Raw genomic sequence first — 25,714 nt, 5'->3', positions numbered from 1 at the left:
GATCTTTTCCATTCGCACAACGTGGTGGAGCGCCCTGGGGACGGACCGAGACTGCCAGGTGTTTCTCTGGCCTGATGGGTTTGGTTAACTCCGTGACCTGGTCGCGAAATCCAAATCGCAGCGTCTCGGCAAAGGAGATACAAAATGTGACTTTGATATGAGAATGTTCTTTCGCCCTGCAGGGCTTCCTGGAGCAGGCCGGCTTTGCCCTTTGAAGATGAGCCAAGCCCCCTCCTCCTTTTCTTCTCTCTCTTTCTCTCTCTCTCTCCCCCCCCTCCACACCTCCTCCTCCAGGCCAGCGCCTAGCCAGATTCACTGGTTTGGTTTTTTTGCAGGTTAACTTTTCACCTTGTCTCGGGCGTCGTGCAAGAGGTGACCAAGCGAGAGACAGTGGCATCTGCACCCAGGCAGGGCAACCTTCGCCCCGGTTCTCCTCCGGATAAATCAGCTCTGCCCCTAAGGTGGAAAGATTTCCCCCATTTTCCACACACTAGAACGAGCTGCAGTGTTTCTTGCAACAGGGGAAAACTTTCTTACAGGACTTTCTTCAGGGTGGCAGCCAGATAAGGGGCAGGGAGGGGGGGGAAGCTTTCTTGGCGTATGACAAACCCCTACATAAATTAAGATAAGCCTGTTAATATTCGAAATTCACTTATCGGCTATTTATTTATTTTATTTTATTTTTGTAATTGGCGCTGAAGGCTTCCCTTCCCGCTTCTCTGGGATGATTCTGGCCAATGATTATTAATGAGCAAACGGTTTTAAAATTTGAAGAAGTGCTTTTAAGAGGGAGAGGAGAATCTCCCGCAAGGCTCTAAGCAAGCCCCCCTTTGAAGTGGAGAATAGGCGCTGGCAAACTTTCCCTTGAAAGCACCAAGATGTGGGTTAGGTAGCCTGTCAGGTTCCCTCTTCAAATTCTTTTCCAGAAGTTACTGGGTTTGGGGGAGGTTTCTCCCTCCCTCAATCCCTCGGTCTCCCCCAATATCTTCTTTCTTTCTTTCTTTCTTTCTTTCTTTCTTTCTTTCTTTCTTTCTTTCTTTCTTTCTTCCTTCCTTCCTTCCTTCCTTCCTTCCTTCTTTTCTTTCTTTTTCTTTCTTTCTTTCTTCATTTTTTCCTTCCTTCCTTCCTTCCTTCCTTCCTTCTTTTCTTTCTTTTTCTTTCTTTCTTTCTTTATTTTTTCCTTTCTTCTTTCTTTCTTTCTTCCTCTTTCTTCTTTCTTTCTTTTTCTTTCTCTCTCTCTTTCTTTCTTTCTTTTTTCTTTCTTTCTTCCTCTCTCTTCTTTTTCTTTCTTTCTTTTTTCTTCCTTTCTTCCTCTCTCTTTTTTTCTTTCTTTCTTTTTCTTTCTTTCTTTCTCTTTCTTTCTTTCTCTTTCTTTCTTTTCTCTTTCTTTCTTCCTCTCTCTTCTTTCTTTTTTCTTTCTCTTTCTTTCTTTCTTTCTTTCTTTCTTTCTTCTTTCTTTCTTTTTCTTTCTTTTCAAACGCCACCCTTACATACGCACAGATACACACGCGCGCGCCTCCTGCATTCATCCTTCCCAGACTTCTCGGCTTTACTGGGTTTCCATTCCCACCCTACCCTTTCCTTAACCGACTCTCTTCCCCCCCCCCCACGCTCCGCCGCCCCCCAGTTGCTTTCTCTTTTGCAAATCCTTCGGATTGAGTCCTTTGAACCTGCGACTGGAGGTTAAAGTGCACCAGGTTGCAATGGAAGAAGGAAGCTCTTAAAACAATAAATGCTTGGGCTATGTTGTTGTGATCGGGTCGCTGCCCTCTCGCTTATCCTTTTAAATGCAAATCTTCCTTGGGGGGCGAGGAGCAGCGAGACAGCCCCGGTGCCTGCCCGCCTGCCTCTTTCTCTCTCTCTCTCGGCTCTCCTTTCCCCTCCCTCCCTCCTCCCTCTCTCTCCACGTCACCTGCCTCGGGTCGTGGGCCTGGCCTGGCCATTTCCAAGAGAGCCGCTTCAAGAATCGTTCATCCTCCGCAGCTCCCGGCGGTGCCGGTTGCCTGAGCCTCCAAAGCCGGCGGAGGAGCGTCTTTGCGCCCGGAGGAAGCCGCAGCCCTTAAAGGCCGGGCAGGCGCGCAGCTCAGCTCGGCTCAGCCTGTTCCCCCATCGCCGGTCCGCCGCTTTCCAAGACTCTTTTCCCGCAGCAGCATGCAGAGAAGCGCCGCTCGCCTCGGACCACCATGTACGTGAGCTACCTGCTGGAGAAAGAGAGCCCCTCCATGTACCCCGGTTCGGTGCGCCACGCGGGGGGGCTGAACTTGAGCGCCGCGCAAAACTTCGTGGGCGCTCCGCAGTACCCGGACTACGGCGCCTACCATGTGCCCGCCGGGATCGGACTGGACAACGCTCAGTCGCCGGGGTCGCCCTGGCCAGCCGCCTACGGCGCGCCCCTGCGAGACGACTGGAACGGCTATGGGCAGGCGGGCGCCCCCGGGACGGCGACGGCCGGCGCCCTGCACGGACCCACCCCGGCCGGCTTGGCTTACAGCCCGGTAGCCGGTGACTACCTCCCGCACCCGCACCACCCCTCCCAGGGACCTCCGGCGCCCCCCTGCGGGGTCCCCCCTTCTGCGGGGCTGATGCAGCCTCTCAACCCGCCGCTCGGGTCGGATCCGCTCTCCCCTGGCGGCCAGCGGCGGAACTTCTGCGACTGGATGAGGAAACCCACGGCGGGGGGACCCGGTAAGGCGGAAAGGGCTGGCTGGCAGACTCTCTCTGTGTCTCTGTGTGTGTGTGAGTGTGTGAGTGTGTGTGTGTGTGTCTGTGTGTGTGTGTGTGATTTCGAGGAGAGGTGCCGAGAGTCCGCCTCGGCTTTGCCTCTCCTCCACCCGGGAAGGGAAGCAAGTGGCAAGGCTCGGTCGCGCAGAGGCGCCTTGCCAAGGGCACTCTGCACCAGCTCCGAGGCCCTTTGGCAGGGCCAGATTTGAAAGGGAAGGCGAAGAGAGCCAACCGTGGGGTGAGGGTGGAGGGGGCTGAGCTGACTGATTCCAGACTTACGGGATCGGTGCTTCCATTCATGTGGCAGGTTAGATTGGAGAATCACCGGCTTTGGGGTCCGTCCCTTAAAAAAAAAAAAATCACGGGCAACCGCCGGCTTTCTTTTGGCGACCCAATCTGTGCTGACCCGGTTCTTCCCTCATAAAGAGAAAAAAAGGGGCTAACGCTCCGGAACCTGCTTGGCAGGGAATCAAGGATGCGGCAAGGCTGACCGTCTCCGCAGACAGGTGGGAGAGTTCGGTGGGGCGCGCCTTTGCTTTTAGCGCCCAGTTTCCTTGATACCCCCCTCCCCTCCTCTTAAAAGAAAGAGTCCCTGCCCAAATACCTCGCAACTCCTGGCCAGCTTTTCTTTCCGGGAGGGGTTAAGCAAAGAGGCTGAAGTCTGGACCCCCCCCCACCCACCTCCATACCTAGAAGGGCTGCATCCAAACTACAGTCTCAGGTTTGAAACTTTCGGATAGACTCGTAAGTTGTTCGCGTTTGTGCTTTGTCACTCAAGACAGTTGAACTCACTGAAGATGTAAATTAATTTCTATTATCTGGGGTTCTTTAGACACGGTCGCCGTTTGTTGAGCCGTTGATTTCAGGGGGGGGGGGGAGAAAGAGAAGGGGGAAAGAAAACGCCTTGACATAAAATGAGTGCGAGGAACGGGGTCTTCGTAGAAGTCTCTACCAAGAGCGTTTGTGCTTTATTTCTTCTATAAAGAGTCCTGATCCTACGGTTATTTCTGAGGAAGTGCCCCCACCTCCCCCACCCCTTTCTATTTATTGCTCGAGATGCCCCGAGCGGCATTTGATCGGGCAGTTTCACACGGCCTGCAAAGTTTTTCACACCGGCCTGGCAATCACTCCCACTGAAATCGAGCTGCTTCTGATTCCTCGAGGGCAAATACCGGTAAGGTGGCTGAACTCACAGGCAGCGCCGCTTCAGAGAGGGGCGAATGCAAAGTTCGCTCTTTTTGCAGTTTTTGCAACAACAACAAAAAGACTTGTTTTTAGGCTAAGCTGCCTCATAGGCCACAAGTGTAGCGAAAGAAAAAGAAAGAAAGAAAGAAAGAAAGAAAGAAAGAAAGAAAGAAAGAAAGAAAGAAAGAAAGAAAGAAAGAAAGAAGGACTGAGGGAGGGGCAGAGAGAGAACAATCTGCAAAGGAAAGTTTTTTATTCGTTTGTTTGGAATTTGAATGGGAACTGAAACTCACAACACAGAATCCACGACATCAGAGCGAAATATAGGAACCCGCCTTTCCCAGAATATTCTAAACTCCAAAGATTGGGATGGGGGGGGGAAGCTTCCCGGGAGCCCCCTAGATCGCTTTATGACTCTTTTGGACGCCTCGGCCAGGCCCAGTGCAGCATTACCTGCCCGGGGGTGGGGGCGGCGGCTGGGGAAACGGGTAGAAATTCTCTTTCGACTCTGTCTGGATCTGATGCTCCAACTCGCCCGCTAGTTCGTTTTACAATCCCGGATTAGCGTGGGTGAGTCTGCTGTGCTGTCATCGACTTCCTCCAACCCTTTTCAGCTCCGTCAGAGGCTCTGGAGATGGCTGACTCGGTTGGCCGTTTCCAGCCCCTTCTAAATATATATATATACTGCTCAAAAAAATAAAGGGAATACAAGCAGAAGACATCCGAGATCTGAATGAATGAAATAGCCTTATTAAATTCTTTGTTCTTTACATACACTAGTATGTAAAGTATAAACTAGCAGTAGTTTATACACTGCTCAAACACCTAAAGGGAACACAAAACTACTGTATGTAACGAACAAAGTATTTAATAAGTATTTAATTATATATATATATATATATATATATATATATATATATATATATATATATATATATATATATATATATATATATATATATATATATATATATATATATATATATATATATATATATACACACACACACACACACACACATATCTACATATACATATACATACATACATACATACATACATATATCTCCAATCCAAAGTATCAATCCAAAGTGGAGCAAACTATCGGGATGGCATCTTGTCCAAGCCAACAAAATTGAATGAGGAGTATCCTTCACCCTTCAATAGCAAAGCTATTCCATGCCAGTGAAGAGAACTTATTCCGGGTACTTCGGCTTCCAAAGGGTCAAGAATGAAGACCTCCTTTAACTTTCAGCTTCATCTCATACCTCTGGGCATCACAGCCGGGGCGTCCAGGACGTTTTTTATCATTTCAAGCATTGAAGGGAAGCATTTCCAGAGCTCAAACTTGTTATCATTCCGCATCAACCGCGTTAGGCGGGCCAGTCTTCACAAGCATCTAAGCAAAGCTCGGAGAATCTTAGCAGGCTCCCCTAGAAATTCGCTTTCTTTTTCAAGTGCGTTTTGCTATCAAGACAACCATTTGCTCGTGGAAAGTCTAGTGGCCCCTCCGGAGCCGGGAGGACAACGGTAGACAACGGAAAACAGGGAGGCCGAGGCTCTTTTCCCTCTGGCCGTTTGTCATTCGAGGTACCGGACTTCAGAGTCCAACAGATCCAGGCCGGGGTGCTGGGGGGTCTGTGCAGTTTCACATGGTTAGTCCAGAAGCAATGGGAGGTAGCGGGGTGGGAGCAGGCTGAATGAGCTTGCTCCCACCCCGGGGAGCAAGGGTTCAACAAGGGCTCAACCAGGGCTGCCCAGAATTTGGCAATCTGTCGAGGTTTTGATAGACAGCGCCTTATTATCCATCCCGGAGCAAGGATCAAACCCCGGAGCAGGACGGGCCTAAACGTTTTCTCACTTACGATGTTTGGACCTGGGGCAGCTAGAGAGCCACTGAGGACCACCCCCGGGGCTTTTGCCACAGAGACACACGAAACCATTTTCAGGGACCCCTGCTTCGTCTGAATTGTTCCGCCCCCGCCCCCCCCCGACTTCTCCAGATGTGCTGTTGGCAGTGGATAACTAGGGACACTATTGAGCGATTCTAGAACTGGTATAGGGCTAGAGCTAAATTCTTGTGGGTGCGGGCTAACTATTCTGATATCGCCTTCCATTTTCGGTATTAAAAGATACTAAACCCGCATGCACGGAAACAAGCAATGTTGGCTGCAAAGCTGGGGTCGGAAATCCACACGACTTGCTCAGAGATAAATTCAAATCAGAACTGGAAGATGAGGAATTATTATTTTTTTCCAGGCAGTCCAATGCAGATTTAATATTAATTACAGTATCCATATCTAAGATCTGGATTCCAATGAGACTGGAACCCGGTTGACATCCAATTCTTTTGCATAAACCTCGAGCCATGTTTTAGGAGAAGGTTCCTTGAAAATCCACAGCCTTTAGTTACCTACCGATGAATATAGGCCGTATATTTTTTAAAAGCGCCGAGACTGGGAGACTCAGTTACTGTATATACTGTAGTTCCAATGACCTCGGGATTCTTCTGACTAATATTATGTCCTTGTATGTTATGTATGAGTCGTGTGCGTGCATATACAAACACTCACATACACACAGAGAGAGGGATAGGCAGAATTGCTCGAATAGAAGGTTCTTGTACATTCTGGGGATGAGGAATAAAAAAAGTTTTGAGTGCCACTCAAGACGCCACTTTAATCCAGTCCTTTTAAACATTTAACTAAAGAAATATAAATAAAATGCGGAACCTGCTCTTTCGGAAAAGTTCAAGGCAAGTTCAGTATAGAAATTGGTGCGAGGCGAGGATTAAGGGAACTCCACACTTTCCCAGATTCTGGCGACTTTTTTCTCCTTTGGCTGCCAAGGGCGGGTGGGGGGGGGGGAGGCTCCTACCTTCCTCCAGACAGAGCTTATTTTGAGATGAAGCCAACAGCAGCATCCTCTGAAAGGACTCCCCCCCACCCCACCCTCAAAACGGTTGGGTTTCGGCTGCTTTTTTTCCTAGAAGATGAAACACCCGTGACGTTTGCGCGCAGGAACTTCCCCGAGATTCGACAGCCCAAAGGAGCCGGAGAACTTCCCCAAGCCTGGTTGTCTGAACTAGCGTCCGGCTTGGCCAAGTAGCTTCCCAATCGGAGTTTCTCTCGTTCTTGCTTGACCCTGGTATTCGTCACCCGTGGCCATTGATAGCCCTGCCTACGGATGATGGGGGTTTTAATCCCGCGCAACTGGGAAGCACCGTTAGCTTTGGTTCTTACCCACTTTGGCGGGGGCGGAGGGTCCAATCGCAACTGCCGGAATATCCTTCCATCAAATTCTACCTTTCCTGCAAATCAAAGCTGGCGTGGAGGGGAAAGCTTTCCCCCAGCCCCACTCCGCAGCCCCCAAGCGACCTGTTGGCCAAAAGAAGGTCTGTGCCAACCTTTCTCAGGTCCTGGCGTACAGCTCAAGTGAGCGAAAGCCTAGGTTGTAGGGAAGGGGTCCTGGGCAACCTGAGCCAAGTAACGAATCTTATTCCCCACCCCACGCTGGGCAAGGAAAGGCTGCTTAAGGGCCACTGTCCGAGCGCTAGTTCCGGTGGAGCTGATGTCGGACTTCAGGGGGAAGCGAAGCCTGGAGGCCTGGTTACAGCCACTTAAAAGATTTTTTATAACCAATTACAGTCCAATAAATCATCGGTGACTGCGCGGTTAGCTTTTCTATTGGTTTCTGACACGCTGCGAGCAGGCTTTGGATTCTGCCGCGCAGCTCCGGCTGCTTTTAACATCTCGCAGTCAGCGCCCCGCTCTCAGTCCTGCTGTCGCTCCTTGGTTTTTAAACGGCCGCTGTTCCTGCTCCGATCCTTGGAGAAGGAACCCAGAGGGCTCCCCAAAAGCCTCTGGGACAGGAACATCTCCCGCCTGTCCCGCTTCCCAGGGGAGGCTCTGGCTTCTGGGCATCGGAAAGACGCCTTGCCTTCCGCCCTTGCTGGGTCACTCTTGAAGGATCTTCGCCTGGCAAGGGGAACGACTAGACACTTGATGAAACCTCTAATTTGTCTCTTGTTTCTTCTGGCTGCAGTCCTGGGTGCTTGAGTCCAGGGACTGGTTCTTGTTTCTGGATTACTCTTTCTTTCTTTCTTTCTTTCTTTCTTTCTTTCTTTCTTTCTTTCTTTCTTTCTTTCTTTCTTTCTTCCTTTCTTTCTTTCTTCCTTTCTTTCCTTCCCTCCCTCCCTCCCTCTTTCTTTCTTTTTTCTTCCTTCCTTCCTTCCTTTCTTTCTTCCTTCCTTCCTTCCTTTCTTTCCTTCCCTCCCTCCCTCCCTCCCTCCCTTTCTTTCTTTCTTTCTTTCTTTCCCTCTCTCCCTCCCTCCCTCTTTCTTTCTTTCTTTTCTTCCTTCCTTCCTTTCTTCCTTTCTTTCTTTCTTCCTTCCTTCCTTTCTTTCCTTCCCTCCCTCCCTCTTTCTTTCTTTTTTCTTCCTTCCTTCCTTTCTTTCCTTCCCTCCCTCCCTCCCTCTTTCTTTCTTTTTTCTTCCTTCCTTCCTTCCTTCCTTCCTTCCTTCCTTCCTTCCTTCCTTCCTTCTTTCTTTCTTTCCTTCCCTCCCTCCCTCCCTCTTTCTTTCTTTCTTTCTTTCCCTCCCTCCCTCCCTCCCTCCCTCTTTCTTTCTTTCTTTCTTTCTTTCTTTCTTTCTTTCTTTCTTTCTTTCTTTTTTTCTTAAGTTTGGCCAAGTTACCTCTTTTATTCTTCTGGATTTATTTCCCTTCCAGGAAATGGAAGTCTCTTAGTCGGTTTTGCAGAGAGCCAAACATGAAAGATTTCTGGGCCTGCTTGCTGCCGCCTTAGAGATTCTTTCCTAAACCTGGTCTCCTTAGCAAGTGATCATCTGACTTGGCCACCTTCCTTCTTGTCATTCCCCCAAGCAACTTCACATCTTTGAAAGGCATTGTTGAACTTAATCAAAAGCATTGTAATCATGATTCACTTTCTCTAACTCCCCCAGCCCCCCAATCATTCTCCCTTTCTTTCCTATCCCCAGTCTTGGTGGTGATGGTAGGGAGTGCCCAGGGTAAACTGGGATGGCTTCCTTTTCAAAACCTAGGGCATCCAGTCCAGGAAGGTGTCCCTGGCAAAATGGGGAAATGAGTATTATTTCCGTTTAACTCAGTGTTTCTCAACCTTGGAAGCTTGAAGATGGGTGGACTTCAACTCCCAGAATCCCCCAGCCAGCGCTGCTGGCTGGGAGATTCTGGGAGTTGAAGTCCACCCATCTTCAAGCTTCCAAGGTTGAGAAACACTGGTTTAACTGGATGTGATTTTCTTCTCAGATGAAGGCTAGCTGAATCGTGGAAAGAAGGCAAATGTGATTTGGTAGCCTGGTTACAGGCCCTCTGGTGTTCCTTCCCCTTTATATGAATTGGTAGGATTCACCCCATAGCAAGTGCACTTAGGACAGTAGTGATGGAAAATGCTACACAAAAGATGGCTTGGGGGGGAGGTTCAGGGACCCTTTGTAATGATAACAGTGGCGCTGCTTGGAGCCCGGACTTTCCTCCTGGGCAGACATCCCCCCCCAATCCTTCACTACTGGGGGTGGAAGCTCATCTTGCTTTGATCTACACCTTTCCTCACCATTGTTTTCTACTTTTCCCTCCCCGGAAAAGAAGAGAATGGAAAGAGGCAGAAGGCAGACTTTCACAGTCAATACTGAAATATACCATGCCTTTTCCAGACCTCCTTTGTTTTGGGCAAAGAAGAAATGGGGAGGGGTGCTATGAGTGTAGAGGGCTGGTTCTGGTTAGATCACAAAATCCCTTTCCCTGGCAGATCAGCAGGGAAAGGGATCCATTGCCTTCAGATTTCTACTCCAATAAACAGCTTGATTTTTATGGAGTCATCCCCTACAAAACATATAGTGGTTCTCCTTAAGGGTCATAAAACCCAATAGCATCATATTGAATAGCATGTGCACAAATGCATATCGTGTGCATATATCCATATACATAAACAAGATACACACACACACACACACACATCCTTGCTGCAATCAAATGTATGAATATTGCATATTATGTGCATCTCATATTTTGTTTTTAAAAATATGGTTGCTATTCTTTTGAAATATTTTACCTTTTAAGGTGAAACAGCATTTAGCCAGCCTCAGATTTGAATAATCGAACAAACCAAAAGAAAACAACCGCAACACCTATTTCCTTATAATAAAAACTCACCTGGTCTCTTTGAAATTTATTTTTCACTAGGCATTCATAGGATTGTGCTAAAAGAAAAGAAAAGGAATCTCTATAAAATGGACTGTTTGCTTTTAAGTGTAAACACATACATACCACAATCCATTCCAGAAGAAATTCCTAGAATTTGTTTTTATCTTCAGTCTTCTCTGAAATGTTTGAGAAATTCTAACAAAGTTAGTTCCTTTTGGATTCACACTGTGATCCAGTTGATTTCTTCCTCTCCTGGTCTGGATGGTTTTATATCTTCTCTATCTTTTTATCCATCTTGTTAAAGCAAAGTTATGATCTTCCAGAAATGGACTGATTTGACTCTCCCCTGACAGCATCTAGCCTGACCAACTCCCCTGAGATGAGACTTGAAGTCCAGGCCAAATCATATTGATTTTTCCTCCCCTTTTTGCATGCTCTGTCCTACAAGGCAAAATATCCCAAAGCTAAGAATCTCTTTCACTATCAGTGAAAAACAATACTTTCTATTCAATTGGGACTTGTTATGTACAGCTATTTAAAATGCACAATAACTATTATTTGTTTTAAGAAAAAGAAATCATGTCCATTCAAAAGTAGCAACATATATTTTGAAGTAGTCAGTAATCATTTGTTTTCCAAAACTCTTCTACAAGGGAGATAGAGTGCAAAGGCACCTCATGATTTTTATGAATGTACAATATTGATATAGGTCCTATCATTTCTCCATTGTTTTAATATCAATATTACAATGACCCCATCACTGTCACGTACTGTGTATCATCTAAAAAGTGTGCCAGGACTTAAGTTTTTCTGTGGTATGAGGAAGTACGATTTGCCCATATTTAGAGTGATTGCATAGATTAAAAGAAATTCTGGTACTACAGTGTTTAAGAAACTACTCAAATAGAAAATGCATACAGTATGTTTGAAAGGAGAAAGAAGAAAATAGATCAGGCAATTCCACCCCACCCCCAACCCCTTTATGGCTTAAATCTCAGGAAGTGCAGATCACATTGTGAGATCATCTCCTTAATCCCTCATTTTCAGACAATTTGGCTAAAAGGGGATGGGATCTCGACTAACGGGACTTCAATTTGCCCCTTGTTGGGAAAGCCCTTTTCATTGTATTATTCATTATTGCAATATTATAATATTATATATTATTATAATGCAGTATTATAATTTATTATAATATTACTTTTTATAAGTCAAGAGCTCAGCAAACAGAGCGCGCGGAAACCAAAATAATCACCTTGTTTTGACAAACCTTTATTAATGTTTTGAATGAAAAATAAAGAAGCAACTATTTTAAATCCTGAATTATATCCTGGACAGAGGCGATGCAATGGCCTTTCACCCTCTTTCCCTAAAAGCGCGGGGGGTCTATCCCTAATTCGACGGGGTGGAAAACACGGTCCATTCCGACGTTCTTCTTAGAAGCAGAAATCGGCCCCCAACTCTTCCCAGGCGATGCATACCGAGGCCCCACTCCACCCCCAGCCCCAAAAAACCAGGCGGGAGGCGATGCGGGGAGCCGGCGCTTTGGCTCAGACGGAGCTTGGGGCGCGCTCCTAGGCGCTGCGTCGGCCCTTCCTCAGCTCGGCCGCCGGTTCCCCCGGGGCGCCCGCTAGGGTTGCACCAGCGGCGCTTTAAGGCCTGGCTTTATTGGCCTAGTCGAGCCAGTCTCGGCCTGAACCGACAAGGCCTCTCGGGCGGGCCCTCTAATCCTGGCTGGGCGGGGAGGCGGAAACCCAGGGGGAAAGAAACACTGCAAGACAATCGGAGGACCCCGAAAGAAGCCAGGGATCTCGGGGTCACGGTGGTGGAGTTAGCCGGGGTTAAGCATTGGGTTATCATCCCGCGATTTCGTCCTTTCCTCTTGGAAAACCTCTGCTTAAACCGGGTTTAGAGGGAGGTAAAAAGAATAAAGGCTGCAAAGCTTCCGGATTGACTAGTTGGCCTCTCCAAAGGACCTCAGCTGGTTTTGTTTTGTTTTGTTTTTTAAAACAAAGAAAGCTAGGAAGGATTTCAGACTCAACAGTCCAACGCAAAGAGAGAGAGAGAGAGGAAAACATAATTTAATGGAAAACTCTCTTAGGGTAACTGCTGCTGCTGCTGCTGCTGTTGTCAAAACACATGAAGTTCAAATTGCTGGATTAGCAGGTTGAGAAAGGAAGTTCTAGCAAGGATTTCCAAGTTGTCCCACGTTCCGTTTTGTTTGTTTTTTAATTTCTTGATCTTCTTGGGTTCTTCCTGTGAACTGAAGTGGCTTCTTGGTGCCACGTCTTGAAATGACAATATCAAAATGAAATATGTTATGTTCTTTAAGATCGGTTGGAGTATAAGCGCTGGATACACCACTTGATAGGCAGATTGTAGATTTTTTTTTAAGAGTCCTTTTGCTATGACTGGTGTGGAAACCCCCAGCCAGAATGATTAGAAAGAAGTGAAGATTTTATGATCATTGATATGAATAGGGGAAGCACCATCAATCCTTTTTATTTCATCGTTACTTCTACTACTATTATACTTAGAAAACATCTTTCAAGTAATATTTTTTTCTGGGCAACCTGAACAATCTTTGGGGCAGGATTTACTAATCCAAGCATCTATAAGAATAAACAAACAGAACAGGAACAATTGCACAGTTAAGCAAATTCATTTTGCTTCAAGATGATGACTCCAAGGCAAGCCTAGATAACTGGATATCATCCCCAAAAGGGATGATGTGCTTCCAGATTCCTAGTTCAAAGCTGACAATTTCTCACCTGTGTTCTCATCTAACTCGAGTTCCTGCACAGGAGTTCCAAATATAGCTTGTTAAAACTAATCAAACTCACAGCTTGCCAGATCAAAGGTGATTTTAAGATGACCATCTTCATCCAAAAGACATTGTATTTAGCTAACATTGTATTTATCCCTGTATGTACGGTAATTAAAGTTGCCATTCTTTCTTTGGAAAATCAGAACTTGGAAATAGAAATGTATACAAATACTAATGTGATTTGGGGGAAAAAATCTTTCTGAACCTTTTAGGTCTTCATTCTAACTTGAAAAAAGTGTTAATGTAGATTGATATCATTTTGAATGATTGTACCAGTTATTTGACATATTCTACATCACAAATATAATTTAGTAGGATTTTGCCCAAGCCTTGTTAAAATTAATTGTCAAGCTCCCATATGCAACTCATTTCAGTAGGTCTTATGCCTCAAGGATATCTTGTAAATGAACTAACATGCACTTAAGTGTCTTTCCTTGCACTCATTGCTTAAGAATTGCTTAAGAGTGCTTATTTGTTAGGTCTGCCTTGTGTATATCACCCATGCTGAAAGCTTATTTCCTAAGTACATTTTCAAGGATAAATTGCTTTTAATTCTAAGCACAGATCATAACAGGCCCAGTTACAATATACACCCACAAATCAAAGTGCAACCCACCCTCCAACACACTGGCTTGTGTGGATGTGTTTGGTTTGGTGGCCATAAATCCCGCAGCTGCTTGCTTTTTACAAGCACTCATTGTTTGAAAATCACTTCCTCTTTGAGTCAGACATTTAAGGGTTTAGTAAGTTTAAACTGGTTAAAAAAAAAAAGAATATTTCTATAACTTGTTGGAGTGGGAGGTGGTAAAAATAATTAGCAGCTGAGTTTTGGAAACCGAGAGGAAAGATCTAAATCTTATTTGAAATTTGATCATATTCTAAAGGAGATTTCCTCCCTTTTCCCCACTGTGTTCAAAAACTCTTCATTGCTGGAAGCGAGTTGGCATTATATGTACAGCCTATGCTCTGGTTAGATATAATTTCAGAAGTAGGCATTTAAATATGATGCTGCTAGTGTGCTTTTTTCAACTCACTTATGTCTCTTTTTCCCAGTGAAAACCAGGACGAAAGACAAGTACCGTGTGGTCTACACAGATCACCAGCGACTTGAATTGGAGAAGGAGTTTCACTATAGCCGTTACATCACCATTCGGAGAAAAGCTGAGCTTGCAGCCACACTGGGATTGTCAGAGAGACAAGTAAGACTTTGCTCTGTGTAAAGTTTCCAAGCTTAGCCACTCTGTATTCAGCCTCCCTCCCTCCTTCCAGTAAACCTTCCTGATCTTATTTTTATTTACAGCAATAAATGCACACAATGACTAATAAAATATAATACACCAAAGTGTTTGTGTTAAACAAGCCACCCTCCCTTTTTAAGAATATGTAAATTAATGCCCCTTTCAGTATGAAACAAACTGTGTTTTAAGAATGGAAAAAATACCACCTTAATTTATTCAGAGTCACTATAGGATGATAGACAGCTGTCCAGAGTTTGGGAAACCAGTTCTATCCAGCCTGTGGTGGAAATTTCAAGAATGCATTTCTTATGCAAAGTAAGTGCTCTGCTACTGAGCTTTTGTCCTTCCTATAAAATAAAACAGGTTTATCACATAGGAATATTTGTCAGAGACCCAGCATTATTACCCTGTTGGTTGCATTTGTTGAGCATGTCCTAAGTGGAAAAGCTAGGCTTATTCTTGTACAATGAACTAGTGCTTGGATTTAAACAGCCTTCCTAACTTGCTGGCCTCCAGGTGCTGAAAAACATGTTAATTTACTCATAAAGTCAAATAAAGCCTCATTATAAACAGTCTGGTTTTTTAATGTATGAAAATCTCTTTTTGTCTCTAATTTCAGCCAGAGTTAGTAAGAGTAGCCATAAATTTTGTGATGGAGATAGATGAATCTTTCAAATTCTGTCTCTGTCCAGAAGCTGACTTTGCTGTTTGCTGCAAGGAGGCAAATTGCTGGGAGGCAGAGGCAGATTTTTTTTTCTTGTTTTCCTCCCCAAAAGTTAGGTGCATCTTATGCAGGGGTGCTATTCAGCAGGTTTTGACAGGTTCTGGAGAACCGGTAGTGGAAATTTTAAGTAGTTCGGGGAACCGTCAAATACCACCTCTGGCTGGCCCCAGAGTGCGGAGGGAGTAGGGATTTTGCAGTTTCCTTCCCCTGCCACACCCACCAAGCCACACCACACCCACCAAGCCACGCCCACAGAACCGGTAGTAAAAAAATTGAATTCCACCACTGGTCTTATGATCCGGATCGTTTTATAGTGCGAAAAATACGGTAAATCGTCAGAAATTGCAAAAGTTTTCACCTAATGTATCACCCTACCGGTATTTCGGAATATGGAGATCTTTCTATATCTGGAATTATACTTTTCCACTTTTGTACTTTTTTTAGTGAACAAGGATCAATGTAGGGAATGATTCCATGATATTGCACAACTACAGGGAACTGGAATTGTTTGCATTTTGTCTTTTTTTTTTTTTTTGCATGTTTTGAGAGAGGGAGTGGTTAACATTTTACTTACATGTCTTAAGTCATATTGATAGCTTATAAAATTTATTTCTTTTGTTGACAAATGAAAGCCAATGGGAAAATGCAAATTCTGATTGTGGTTTGCCATTAAATGTTGTTAGCCAGATCTAGAGGCCACTGAAAAATGGAGGGGTCTAAGGGCTAATTGTCCAGCAGTTGCTCTCTCTTGCTCACTCTTAAAGGTAGGGCCAATCCTCTGAGAAACAAATTTAAATGCACATAGCAGGATGAAGATTTAAGGTACTGTAGCAAATTGTAGGGCTGCTAAGAGATGCTTTTCAGGTATTTGAAGAGCTTAGGTTTGCAACTTTTATGCTTTTATATAGATTCAGGTCAAAGAAATTTAACAATAAATGATTTGGATATTTTAATCAAAACTTTATAAACCATAACCCAGAATCTGTTGCAACTATCAGGTTGATTCAAATGGAGATAGTTGATATAAATGTCCTTTTAAATGTATGCAGAATTAATTTTTCATTAGTTCAGAGCCATTGTTGGTGTTACCACTTTCTTTTCAATAGATGTGGTTTTAGGGAAAGAGCATCAAAAAGAGAGGCATAAATCCCTGTCATTTAGAGCAATAATAATTGTCATTGTTTCAGCCTTTATTTTGTTTTTACTACCGTAGGGAATAATTTACTTGTATTAATTAGGTTTTCTTCAGCTTATACTAGGATTTGAATTGTGATCCAAGAAGAAGATATAGGAAGTTTAATAAAACCTGCTATCCATGGATGGATGGATGGATGGATGGATGGATGGATGGATGGATGGATGGATGGATGGATAAATATATGGACAGATGGTTGAATGGATGGATGGATGGATGAATGGATGGATGATCTGTCATCAGGTAGGTGTTAACCTACAGTAGATGGATCTTCTCCAGGATTATCTATCCCACCTGCCCCTTCAGGTCTTCCAATACTGTACCAATTACCATTGTAATTGACTCATCCACCTAACTCCTGATCATCCTCTTCTTCTCCTTCCTTTTTCCTTTCCCAGCATGCCTTATAGACTTCTCAAGAGAGCTCCACAATTATAACAAGAGACTGGTCGTTTGCCAAATGTCATTTGAGCGAACACTTTGGAATGGTTTGTTCTATGACCCACTTGTTTGCTTCTTGGCGGCCCATGGTATTCTCAAGAGTATTCTCCAACATCATTGTTTTAAAGTGCCAATACTTTCCTGTCTTGCTTCTTGCTTCTTCCAAGTCCAGCGTTTGTTTCCATAGAGCATCATAAGGAAAAGCGTTGCAGGATTCTGATGTTTGTAGGCATCATGGAATCTGAATATCTTTTCCAAGAGATCTTTACTCTATCAAATGCTAGTCTCTGAAGTATTTTTGGATGCTAGTTATTGTACTGTTGATAATTGATTCTAACATGCAGATTCTATTGCCAGTTGGTTGTTGTACCTTTAGTCATTAGTTTGATCTTTCATTCTATACAATTGTAGTCCCATTTTTTGCTTCACTTCTTGGCTTTCATTACTAGAACTTGCAGATCATTTACATTTTCAGTGATTCTACATAGTGGAGATTATTGTTGTTTCTTCCTCCACCTTTAAACCACATTCATCTTCTAGCCGTTCTACATTTATATAAGGAACAAGCATATACAGATAGTTCTCAATTGACAACAGTCCATTTAGTCACCTTTCGAAGTTCCAACAGCAATGAAAAAAGTGACCTGTGACTGTTGTTCACACTTACGACTGTTGCGGCATCCCCATGATCAGGTGATCAAAATTCAGATGCTTGGCAACTCATGTTTATAACCATTGCAGTGTCCCGGGGTCATAGGATTATCTTTTGCAACCTTCTGACAAGCAAAGCCAACGGGGAATCCAGATTCATTTAACAACCACGTTGCTAACTTAGCAACTGTGGCAAGAAAGATCATAATATGGGGCAAATCTCACTTAACAAATGTCTCACTTAGCCACAGAAATTTGGGGTTCAATTGTGGTCGTAAATTGAAGACTTGAGTACCTTGCTTACTTAGAGCCAGACTATTTTACTTTCTTCTATCTGGGCTGTGGCTTGTTGTTCTGAGGATAGGTTTTACCCAGAGATGGGTTTCAGCAGGTCCTGACCAGTTCTGGAGAATAGTTAGCAGACATTTTGATTAGTTCGGAGAACCGGTAGTAAAAATTCTGACTGGCCCCACTCACATCTATTCTCTGCCTCCCGAGTCCCAGCTGATCGGGGGAAAATGTGGATTTTGCAGTAACCTTCCCCTGCCACGCCCACCAAGCCATACCACTCCCACCAAGCCACACCCACAGAACCGGTAGTAAAAAATTTTGAAACCCACCACTGGTTTTACTCAAGGACAATGGTATGTTCTGGGATTCCTAATTTCCATCTAGTCATTTTACAGCTTGACACGGTCAAGACAATCGAGGGCCTTTCTAAAGTTACTAAAAGTACAAAGTGGTTTCATTTTTATATTGTTTGGCCTTCTCAATTACCCAGCTTGTATCAGCAACGGCATCTCTCATTCCTTACGTTTTCTAAAGCCAATTTGAATATCTGTCCTCTCTCTTTACATGAAGGGCTCTCTTGGATGGTCCTAAACATTATTTTAATAGCATATGAAATTTAGGATAAGGATGCACACTTCATTAAATCTCCTTCCTTCAGTGCTGTTGTGTAGCCCCTATCCAATTGTATCATTCTTTGCTGGGTCAGGGTGTTGATATTGATGATGTTGGTATTGGTATTCCTGAGAAGGATGAGCAAGGAAAAACCTGTGAGTTCCTCCCAAATCATAAGTATCTTTGCTTTGCTTTCTAAACATAGGAACTAAATATAGAAAATGTGCATATAGTAAATGCACCATGCTTGCTTGTGTCTCTTGTATCTGAAGCATCAAAATGCATGGATTGAAGACTTGCTTAGTTTATTACCGGTATTTATTTTATTAAATTTTTATGCCACTCATCTCATAGCCCGGTGATTATATTTATTTATTTATTGGTTCAATTTATATGCTGCCCTTCTCTGGAGACTCAGGGTGGCTTACAATGCGTTAAGCAATAGCCTTCATACTTTTGTATATACCTGCTTAGTAGGGCTTTCGCTCCCCCCCCAAGCACTGTTCTTTTTTATACAAAGTCAGTTTATTGCCCCCACAATCCGGGTCCTCATTTTACCTACCTCGAAAGGATGGAAGGCTGAGTCAACCTTGAGCCTGGTGAGATTTGAACTTGCAGTAACTGCAGGCAGCTGGCAGCTAAGTGCTACTTAACAGCACTTTAGTCCGCTGCACCACCAAGGCTCTTTATAAGACTGATGTAGTTTTTATATAGCGTAATTATACTTGTAATTTTAATTGTTTCTATATTTACCCTTTTATTGCTTGTAAGCCTTCCAGAGTCATCTTATCAGTAAGAAGGACGGCATATAAATTTAATAAATTAAGTAATTCTAGTTATTAGAATCAAAGATTCAAAATGAATCTTCATTTTGTTCGCAATGTTTGAGAATATGTGTCTTGTAGATTATTTCCTATTGATGCCATTAATCACTTGAACTTAAACAAACTTTTTAAAAAGCTCTGCATGGATTAAAAATTAAGTACACCATGGACAATCTAGAAGCATATGAAATTTTTACAGATTGTGTGTCTGTCCTTCTTCCTCATTTCATGCAAAGATCTTTACTTTTGGCTGCTTTTCCTGTCATCTCAGAAGAGTGAGGATTGGTTCTGTGAACTCAGGGTCATGAAGTTATGCTCTATATATTACCAGAAGAGGCACTTACTTCCATGTTACACCAAAAGCGCTGAGTGCATGATACAAGATAGCTTAATAATTTAGAGGTAAATAAGCAGTAAGCCAGAAAATTCCTAGTTCAATTTTTTCATAACAGAGTGGGCTAAACTATTATCCCTCTGATCTTCCCATCTGTTAATAGGGGTACATATCAAAAAAAAGAGAAAAAAAAATCAGGATTATTTTTTTTAAAAAATGTATGCAAAGTATTCTGAATGCCCCTAGGTACTAAATACCATGAGGAAAGATCTTACTGAATGGGAGTGGGTTTAAGATCCCTTTGATCTCCATGGAATCTATGCCTAAATCTATGCCTCCATGCCTAAATGTTTGCATTTAGATTTGAGGAGGCTTAAATCCAAGTGGGCATGTGTATCTATTGTACAAAGTCGGTTATTTGCCACCTTTCTATACCAACACTGCCAGATTTTGTTTATCCCCTTGGTTATCAGTGAAGACATCTTAGCATACCCTTTGCTTGCTTAGTTGTTATTGCAAAACACACACACACCTTCATTTTCAAAGTCCAATAGACTTGTATTTCTAACTTCTGAGCACCACCCCTGCTCCGGGTGTCCTTGGCATTCCTGGAGGTGCATTTGTTCTGAGTCATTTCCCACATGACTAGTAGCTTTGCTTCCCCCCCCAGCTCCCCCCCACTTTTGCAGGTGTTTTGGTGAATACTAAAAAAAATCAGTCTCTAATGTGTCCTAGATTTTGCTACTTGCTATTGTTGAATTTTGAATATGAGTCAACCATACACTTTCCCCCAATCTGTCCTCCAAAATTCATTTTAATTGTCTTTCCTTTCCTTTTCTCCTCTTGCTCTGAAAAACACAAAAAGGCCCCAGCTTTCTACTTTGATACAATCCCTACTGCAAAGAAACCTTTCTGAATTCAAATTTAATGCACAACGCACACTACGTTCAGTCTTAAACCTACAAAAGCTTATTCCTGCAAGTAAGGAAACTCCCTATCCTTATTAGATGGTTGGTGGCATTGATGTAGTTGAAGACGACAAAAAAATATTTCATGTGTCAGTGGATCCTGGAAGCATTTTGATCTGATGTGGAGTAGTGTAGAGCTGTAAACCCAGCTTTGGTTGGAAGGCAGCGAGCAGTATATTTAGGAATAACGTTGTGCTCTTTTTTGTCATATGCTGATGGTATAAAACAGTGGTGAAATCTAAAATTTGTTACTACTGGTTCTGTGGGCGGGTAATGTGACTGGGTGGGCGTGGCCATTTTTTTTTTTTTTACTTTAAAAACCATTTTTTCTACAACCTCTTTGGCGAAGAGGTTGTTAAAAAAATGCTTTCAAAAGGCTCTGACGATCCCAGCTGAGTTGCCTGATCGGCAGAGACTTTTTTTCTTTTAAATCCAAGCAACTCAGCTTGGATCGGCAGAGGCATTTAAAAGAAACCCCCCCTTTTTTTTAAAATGCCTCTGATGATCCAAGCTGAGTTGCCTGATTGTTAGAGGCATTTAAAAGAAAAAAAGTCTCTGCCGATTAGGCAACTCAGCTTGGATCGGCAGAGGCATTTAAAAGAAAAAGAGGGTTTTTTTTTCTTTTAAAAGCCTTTGATGATCCCAGCTGAGCTGCGCGATCATCAGAGGCCTTTTTTTTTACTTTTAAAAGCATTTTTTCGGCCGAAGAGGTTGTAGAAAAAATGCTTTTAAAAGTTAAAAAAAAAAAGCCTCTGATGATTGTGCGGCTCAGCTGGGCATGGGGGGGTGGGCGGGGGCAGGGATTTTTGCTACCAGTGCTCCGAACCACCCACCTCCATCGCTACCGGATCGGGTGATCCAGTCCGAACCGGGAGCATTTCACTCCTGATATAAAATCATTGGAGGGGGTGGTTTATCATATTCCTTTTTCGGTCTTGCTAAAATTTTGGCAAAATGCTTTCTACTATCTCATAGGTAGACGAAAACAACTATATGTTCGATATAGATTTGTAACCAGAGATAGTTTTGTTGGGCATTCTACCAGAAAAATAAGATAAAAAAACTACATATTTGATCCTGCATATACTAACTGCAACTAGAATTGCATTTGCGCAACAATGGAAAGATGATGAGATCCCGTCTGAGGGGAATGTAATTAAGAAAATATTAGAATGTGCAGAAATGGACAGATTAACACTTACTATTAAGGATAAAGAAGAAACTGAATATGTTTTGATACAAGACATATTCTATCAATGGCTAGATAACAGAAACAGAAGTTAGAAAGGAGGAAATATAAAGAGAGGAAATGGTAAGAGAGTTGTTAAAGAAGATGACGTTAAGTGTTAAGTATTAATGTTATTATATTATTCTGTTATTATATTATTAATATGATGGAGATGAATTATCACAACAAAGTTGTGTAATATGACTATTTAAATATAACTGTACCCAGAATAAACACTGTTTGATGAAAATTAAATTTTATATAAATAAAATAAATAAAACATGGTGGGGGGAAAGAAAACTACTATATATCCTGTTTAGGCATTCACAGATAACACATGTACTATTTATCCTAGTGAATTGTGTGGTAGGGTTTGTGGTTCAAAAATCACTTAGGTTCACAATTAAGATCTTGATGGCCATAGGCATTCCAGTTATATTTTGTATAATTGTTCTGAAGCAAGCTTCACTGGATTAATAGCACTGAATCTTATAAAGATGCACATTTACACCCTCAGTATCCTGGGTTATATCTAGCAATGCTTAACTAGGGAGAGTCATAGTCCAGTGCTAGAATGCAGCACTGTATTCTCACAGTATGGAGAAACTTTCAGGTTCTGAGTTCCTGTCTGTAATCTTGGAGTATCATATATGGGATGGTAGTAGGCTGCATGGAACAAAAGCATAATTTACTTGTATAAGATGTTTTACAGGTGGCATTTATCCCCGATGAGAATTGCTAGAATGTTCAAGAATAAATCGGAAAAATGTTGGAAATGTCATCAGATACCAGGCTCATATTACCATATGTGGTGGATGTGTATAGAAGCTAAAAGATACTGGACTAAAATCCACACATGGGTGGAAAAATGACACAAAAACACATAGACTTTAAACCAAAGATTTTTTTGATTGGGGATTGTACCCGAAATATACAATAGAGAATTGAGATATTTGATTGTGAATGTATTAACAGCGGCTAGCATTGTGTTTGCTAAGAATTGGAAAAATGAGAAAATGCCAACACAAGACGAAGTTATTAAGAAAATAATGGAATGTGCAGAAATGAGTAAATTGACATTTGAAATTAGAGAACAAGAAGATAAACAATATTATAAGATATGGGATCTATTTTACCAATGGTTAGATAAAAAGACATGGAAATGAAATATGGTAGAGATTTTTCCAATGCAAGAAATGTAGAATTATATAAAATATAATAAAAAGATGTACTGTTATTGGAATGATTTAGGAGAATGAAGGGCATAATACAAATTAATTTAAATCTTAGATTATTTTGTATGAAATGAGGGAAGAAACAGCCATAGTTAATGAGGATAACAATACATGGATTGAGTGAATAGAGTGAAGATGCACAAAAGACTTGTAACCAATCGACACACTGTTTGTATTTACATTGAAGATGGTTTTTTATTTGTTTTTTATATATTTGTTTAAAAATAATTTTTTTGTCAAAAAAAAAAGCATAATTTACTACTAGTCACATTGTTTTGATCCACATTCCTAGATTTTGGTATATAAAACACTCAATTTATTAAATGTTTTTCAAAAGATAATGTTATCATACATCATCTAACATTTAGAGCTGAGTTTCTAGTAGTCTGTTCCTTAGCCTAGAGGCCATTTGATTAAAGCCCTAGTCCCCCAGCATGCTGGCTGGGAATTCTGGGTGTTGAAGTTCACACATCCTAAAGCTACCAGGGTTGAGAAACATTGTCTTAAGGCTGGTCAGATTGAGAAGTGGAGATACTTTAGACATAATAGACAAAATTCTGATTGGATATATTTGTTTCCCATAAGAAAACAAGATAGTCTTCTTCTTCCTTCTAAAAATAAGTGATCTTTCTGCTTAGATTCTCTGGAATTTATTACAAGCCTACCCTCTTTCTACAAATCTCCATTGAAAAGAGGGTAGGAGGGAGAGCTTTGCTTTTCTAATCCAATCCCTTCTCTATGTTTACTCAGAGTAAATCCTGTTGTACTCTATAGGTAGATTTGCATAGGAGTGTTGTGTGGATAAACTCATTGTGTCCAGACTCACAGACTTGAGTACAATCCATCCAAAGCAGTTTTAGCCAAGCTGACTCTGAATCTCTGCCCTGAGAGTTGGTGCCATCTCAGTGACCTTGTCTGGATGGCAAGTAGTAAGGACGGGTCTAGTCTAGTTCAGGGGTCTCCAAAGCAAAGCTGGCTGAGGAATTCTGGGAGTCGAAGTCCACAAGTCTTAAAGTTGCCAAGGTTGGAGACCCCTGGTCTAGTTAATACTTAGGCGGAAGGCCCTCAGGAATTCTAGGTTGTAAATTAGACTGGGAAGTTGAAAATATCTAGCTCACTATTATTGACGCCAACTCTGTCTTCCTCCCTAGGTGAAAATCTGGTTTCAGAATAGGCGGGCGAAAGAACGGAAAATCAACAAGAAAAAGTTACAACTATCTCAGCCTGGAGGAGTGCACAGTGGATCCGAACCCCTGAGTCCTGTCTCCTCCATGCAGGCAGGGACACCTGGATCTGGTCCCAGTGGAGGTGTGTTGGGTGCTACTGGCTTGACCCCAAGTGTTGCACAGTGACAGCCGTCGTCAGGAAAGACTGAGTAGCTGAAAAGAGTTTCTGCATTCCATACAGAAGAGGAAGAGACTGCCGGCCACACACCAGCCAGCCCAGGAGGAAGAAAAACCACTCATCCAAGAGTGAAACCAAAGAAGCAAGTGGTGACTCTCCACTAGGATGGACTGCACTGAATAGCATCACACTGTGGGATGATCCACCCATTTATACAAAATACACTGTGGGCCAACTCATATACTCTGGGCCAACGGGGGAAGGAAGGCAGTTGATTTTCCTTAATTTGTTTCATTCGTGTCCTGGATGCTGCCATAGATATCACATAACTGACATTTAACTCTGCAATGAAAACAAACACCTTTTCTCAGGGAATTGGGCCTGAAATGCCTGCTTGTTATTCTTTTTATTTTGTTTTGTTTTGTTTTTGTTTTTGATTACCAATGTGTCGGGTTAATGATAAATGTTAATGGGAAAAAGAAGAAATTAAACCGTATTTTACTTTGTTTTTTGGTATCCTAAACAAACTGAAAAGGAGAACCGCTCACTTCCCAACCGGCAGGAAAGCGTAAGAGGAAGCAAGCTGCTGAGATGCTTTGAAACCAGTCATTGGATGGTAATTTATTGACAAACAAGCATATAAACAAGTGGTGATGATTTTATGTCCTGATTCTTACCTGTTGCCTGCCATCTCTTTATCTCTGATGTTAGCAACACATTATGAACAAAAAAAAAAAATCTATTTTTATGAGGACTTTTTTTTTTCAATAGAGAATATTTTTAGAATCAGCTTGACAGTAAGATTCACGCTGAGCCGTACTTGTGATCAGGAGCATCCTTTAATCCTTGTTATCCTGTCACTGTCGCTGACATCCCCTTCTGACTCATTACCGCCTGGGCTGCTTAACAAACTATAATGTCTGTATTTGGGAATTGGGGTAAATATTTTCACGACGTCATTTGGCTGTCGAAATACATTTTCTGCCACTTCCTAAGATACAGGCAGCTCTTCCCAAAGTGTTCCAATAGCTGTTCAAGCCTAGCCCTCTTACATCAATTTGCCTTCTCAAATATGCAGGAGGAAGAACGACATCTACTCACGTTGATTCAGTGATGGATGACACAGCAGAAGCTAGCTCTGTTACTGAACGATTAGCAGATTTTGTGACATATGGGCTTGAGCATAGAAAGCCAATGTTGTGTGCTCAAGAAGGGGGAATACTGGGGTTACTACCAGGTCATTCTGGAACTGATTTAAGTTGCAAATGAGGAAACTAGATTTCTTGAATCTGTTGCTACTGGCTGCAGGTTTTTAAAATCTAACATAATTAGAGAATCCTGACTGGGGTATAGCACCCTAATCCTTAATCCGAGTTTGGAATAGAACTCTGTTCATTCTGATAAGAAAAACATCATTTATAAGAATAAAGGCAATTTTGTGATCATTCTACAGGGTTTCAAGAGGGGGACCCAAGAAAATTTGCAGCCTAACTCTTAATGCCAGTTTCTGCAAAAGCCTGTCCAATTTGGAACGGGCAGGACCGAACTCAAAAAGCTGTAATCCATGGCATGTGAATTTGTATCCACGGGCACCCATGCTGGCGAACTGGCATCTGCCAATGATATTGATTTCTCTTTTCGCCATTCATCCCCACATCTGCTGACTAGCATCTTTGGGGGGTCATTTGGGAGCTGAGAGGTCAAAGAAAGTGCAGCAGGA

General features: G+C 42.6%; 1 protein-coding gene across 1 annotated transcript; it reads left to right on the top strand.

Annotated features, from left to right (window-relative positions):
* The first annotated feature begins 1,887 nt into the window (after window positions 1-1,887).
* On the top strand, window positions 1,888-24,485 carry CDX2 (caudal type homeobox 2). Its single transcript, XM_034410781.3, has 3 exons — window positions 1,888-2,685; window positions 13,963-14,108; window positions 23,802-24,485. The coding sequence occupies exons 1-3, from the start codon at window positions 2,184-2,186 to the stop codon at window positions 24,000-24,002; spliced, it is 849 nt and encodes a 282-aa protein (XP_034266672.1). The 5' UTR covers window positions 1,888-2,183; the 3' UTR covers window positions 24,003-24,485.
* The last annotated feature ends 1,229 nt before the right edge of the window (window positions 24,486-25,714 follow it).

Source organism: Pantherophis guttatus, chromosome 5, assembly GCF_059756535.1.
Source record: "Pantherophis guttatus breed Tessera chromosome 5, ASM5975653v1, whole genome shotgun sequence".
Lineage (NCBI taxonomy): Eukaryota > Metazoa > Chordata > Lepidosauria > Squamata > Colubridae > Pantherophis > Pantherophis guttatus.
The sequence above is the reverse complement of the archived record's forward strand: the minus strand, read 5'-3'. Positions and strand labels throughout refer to the sequence as shown.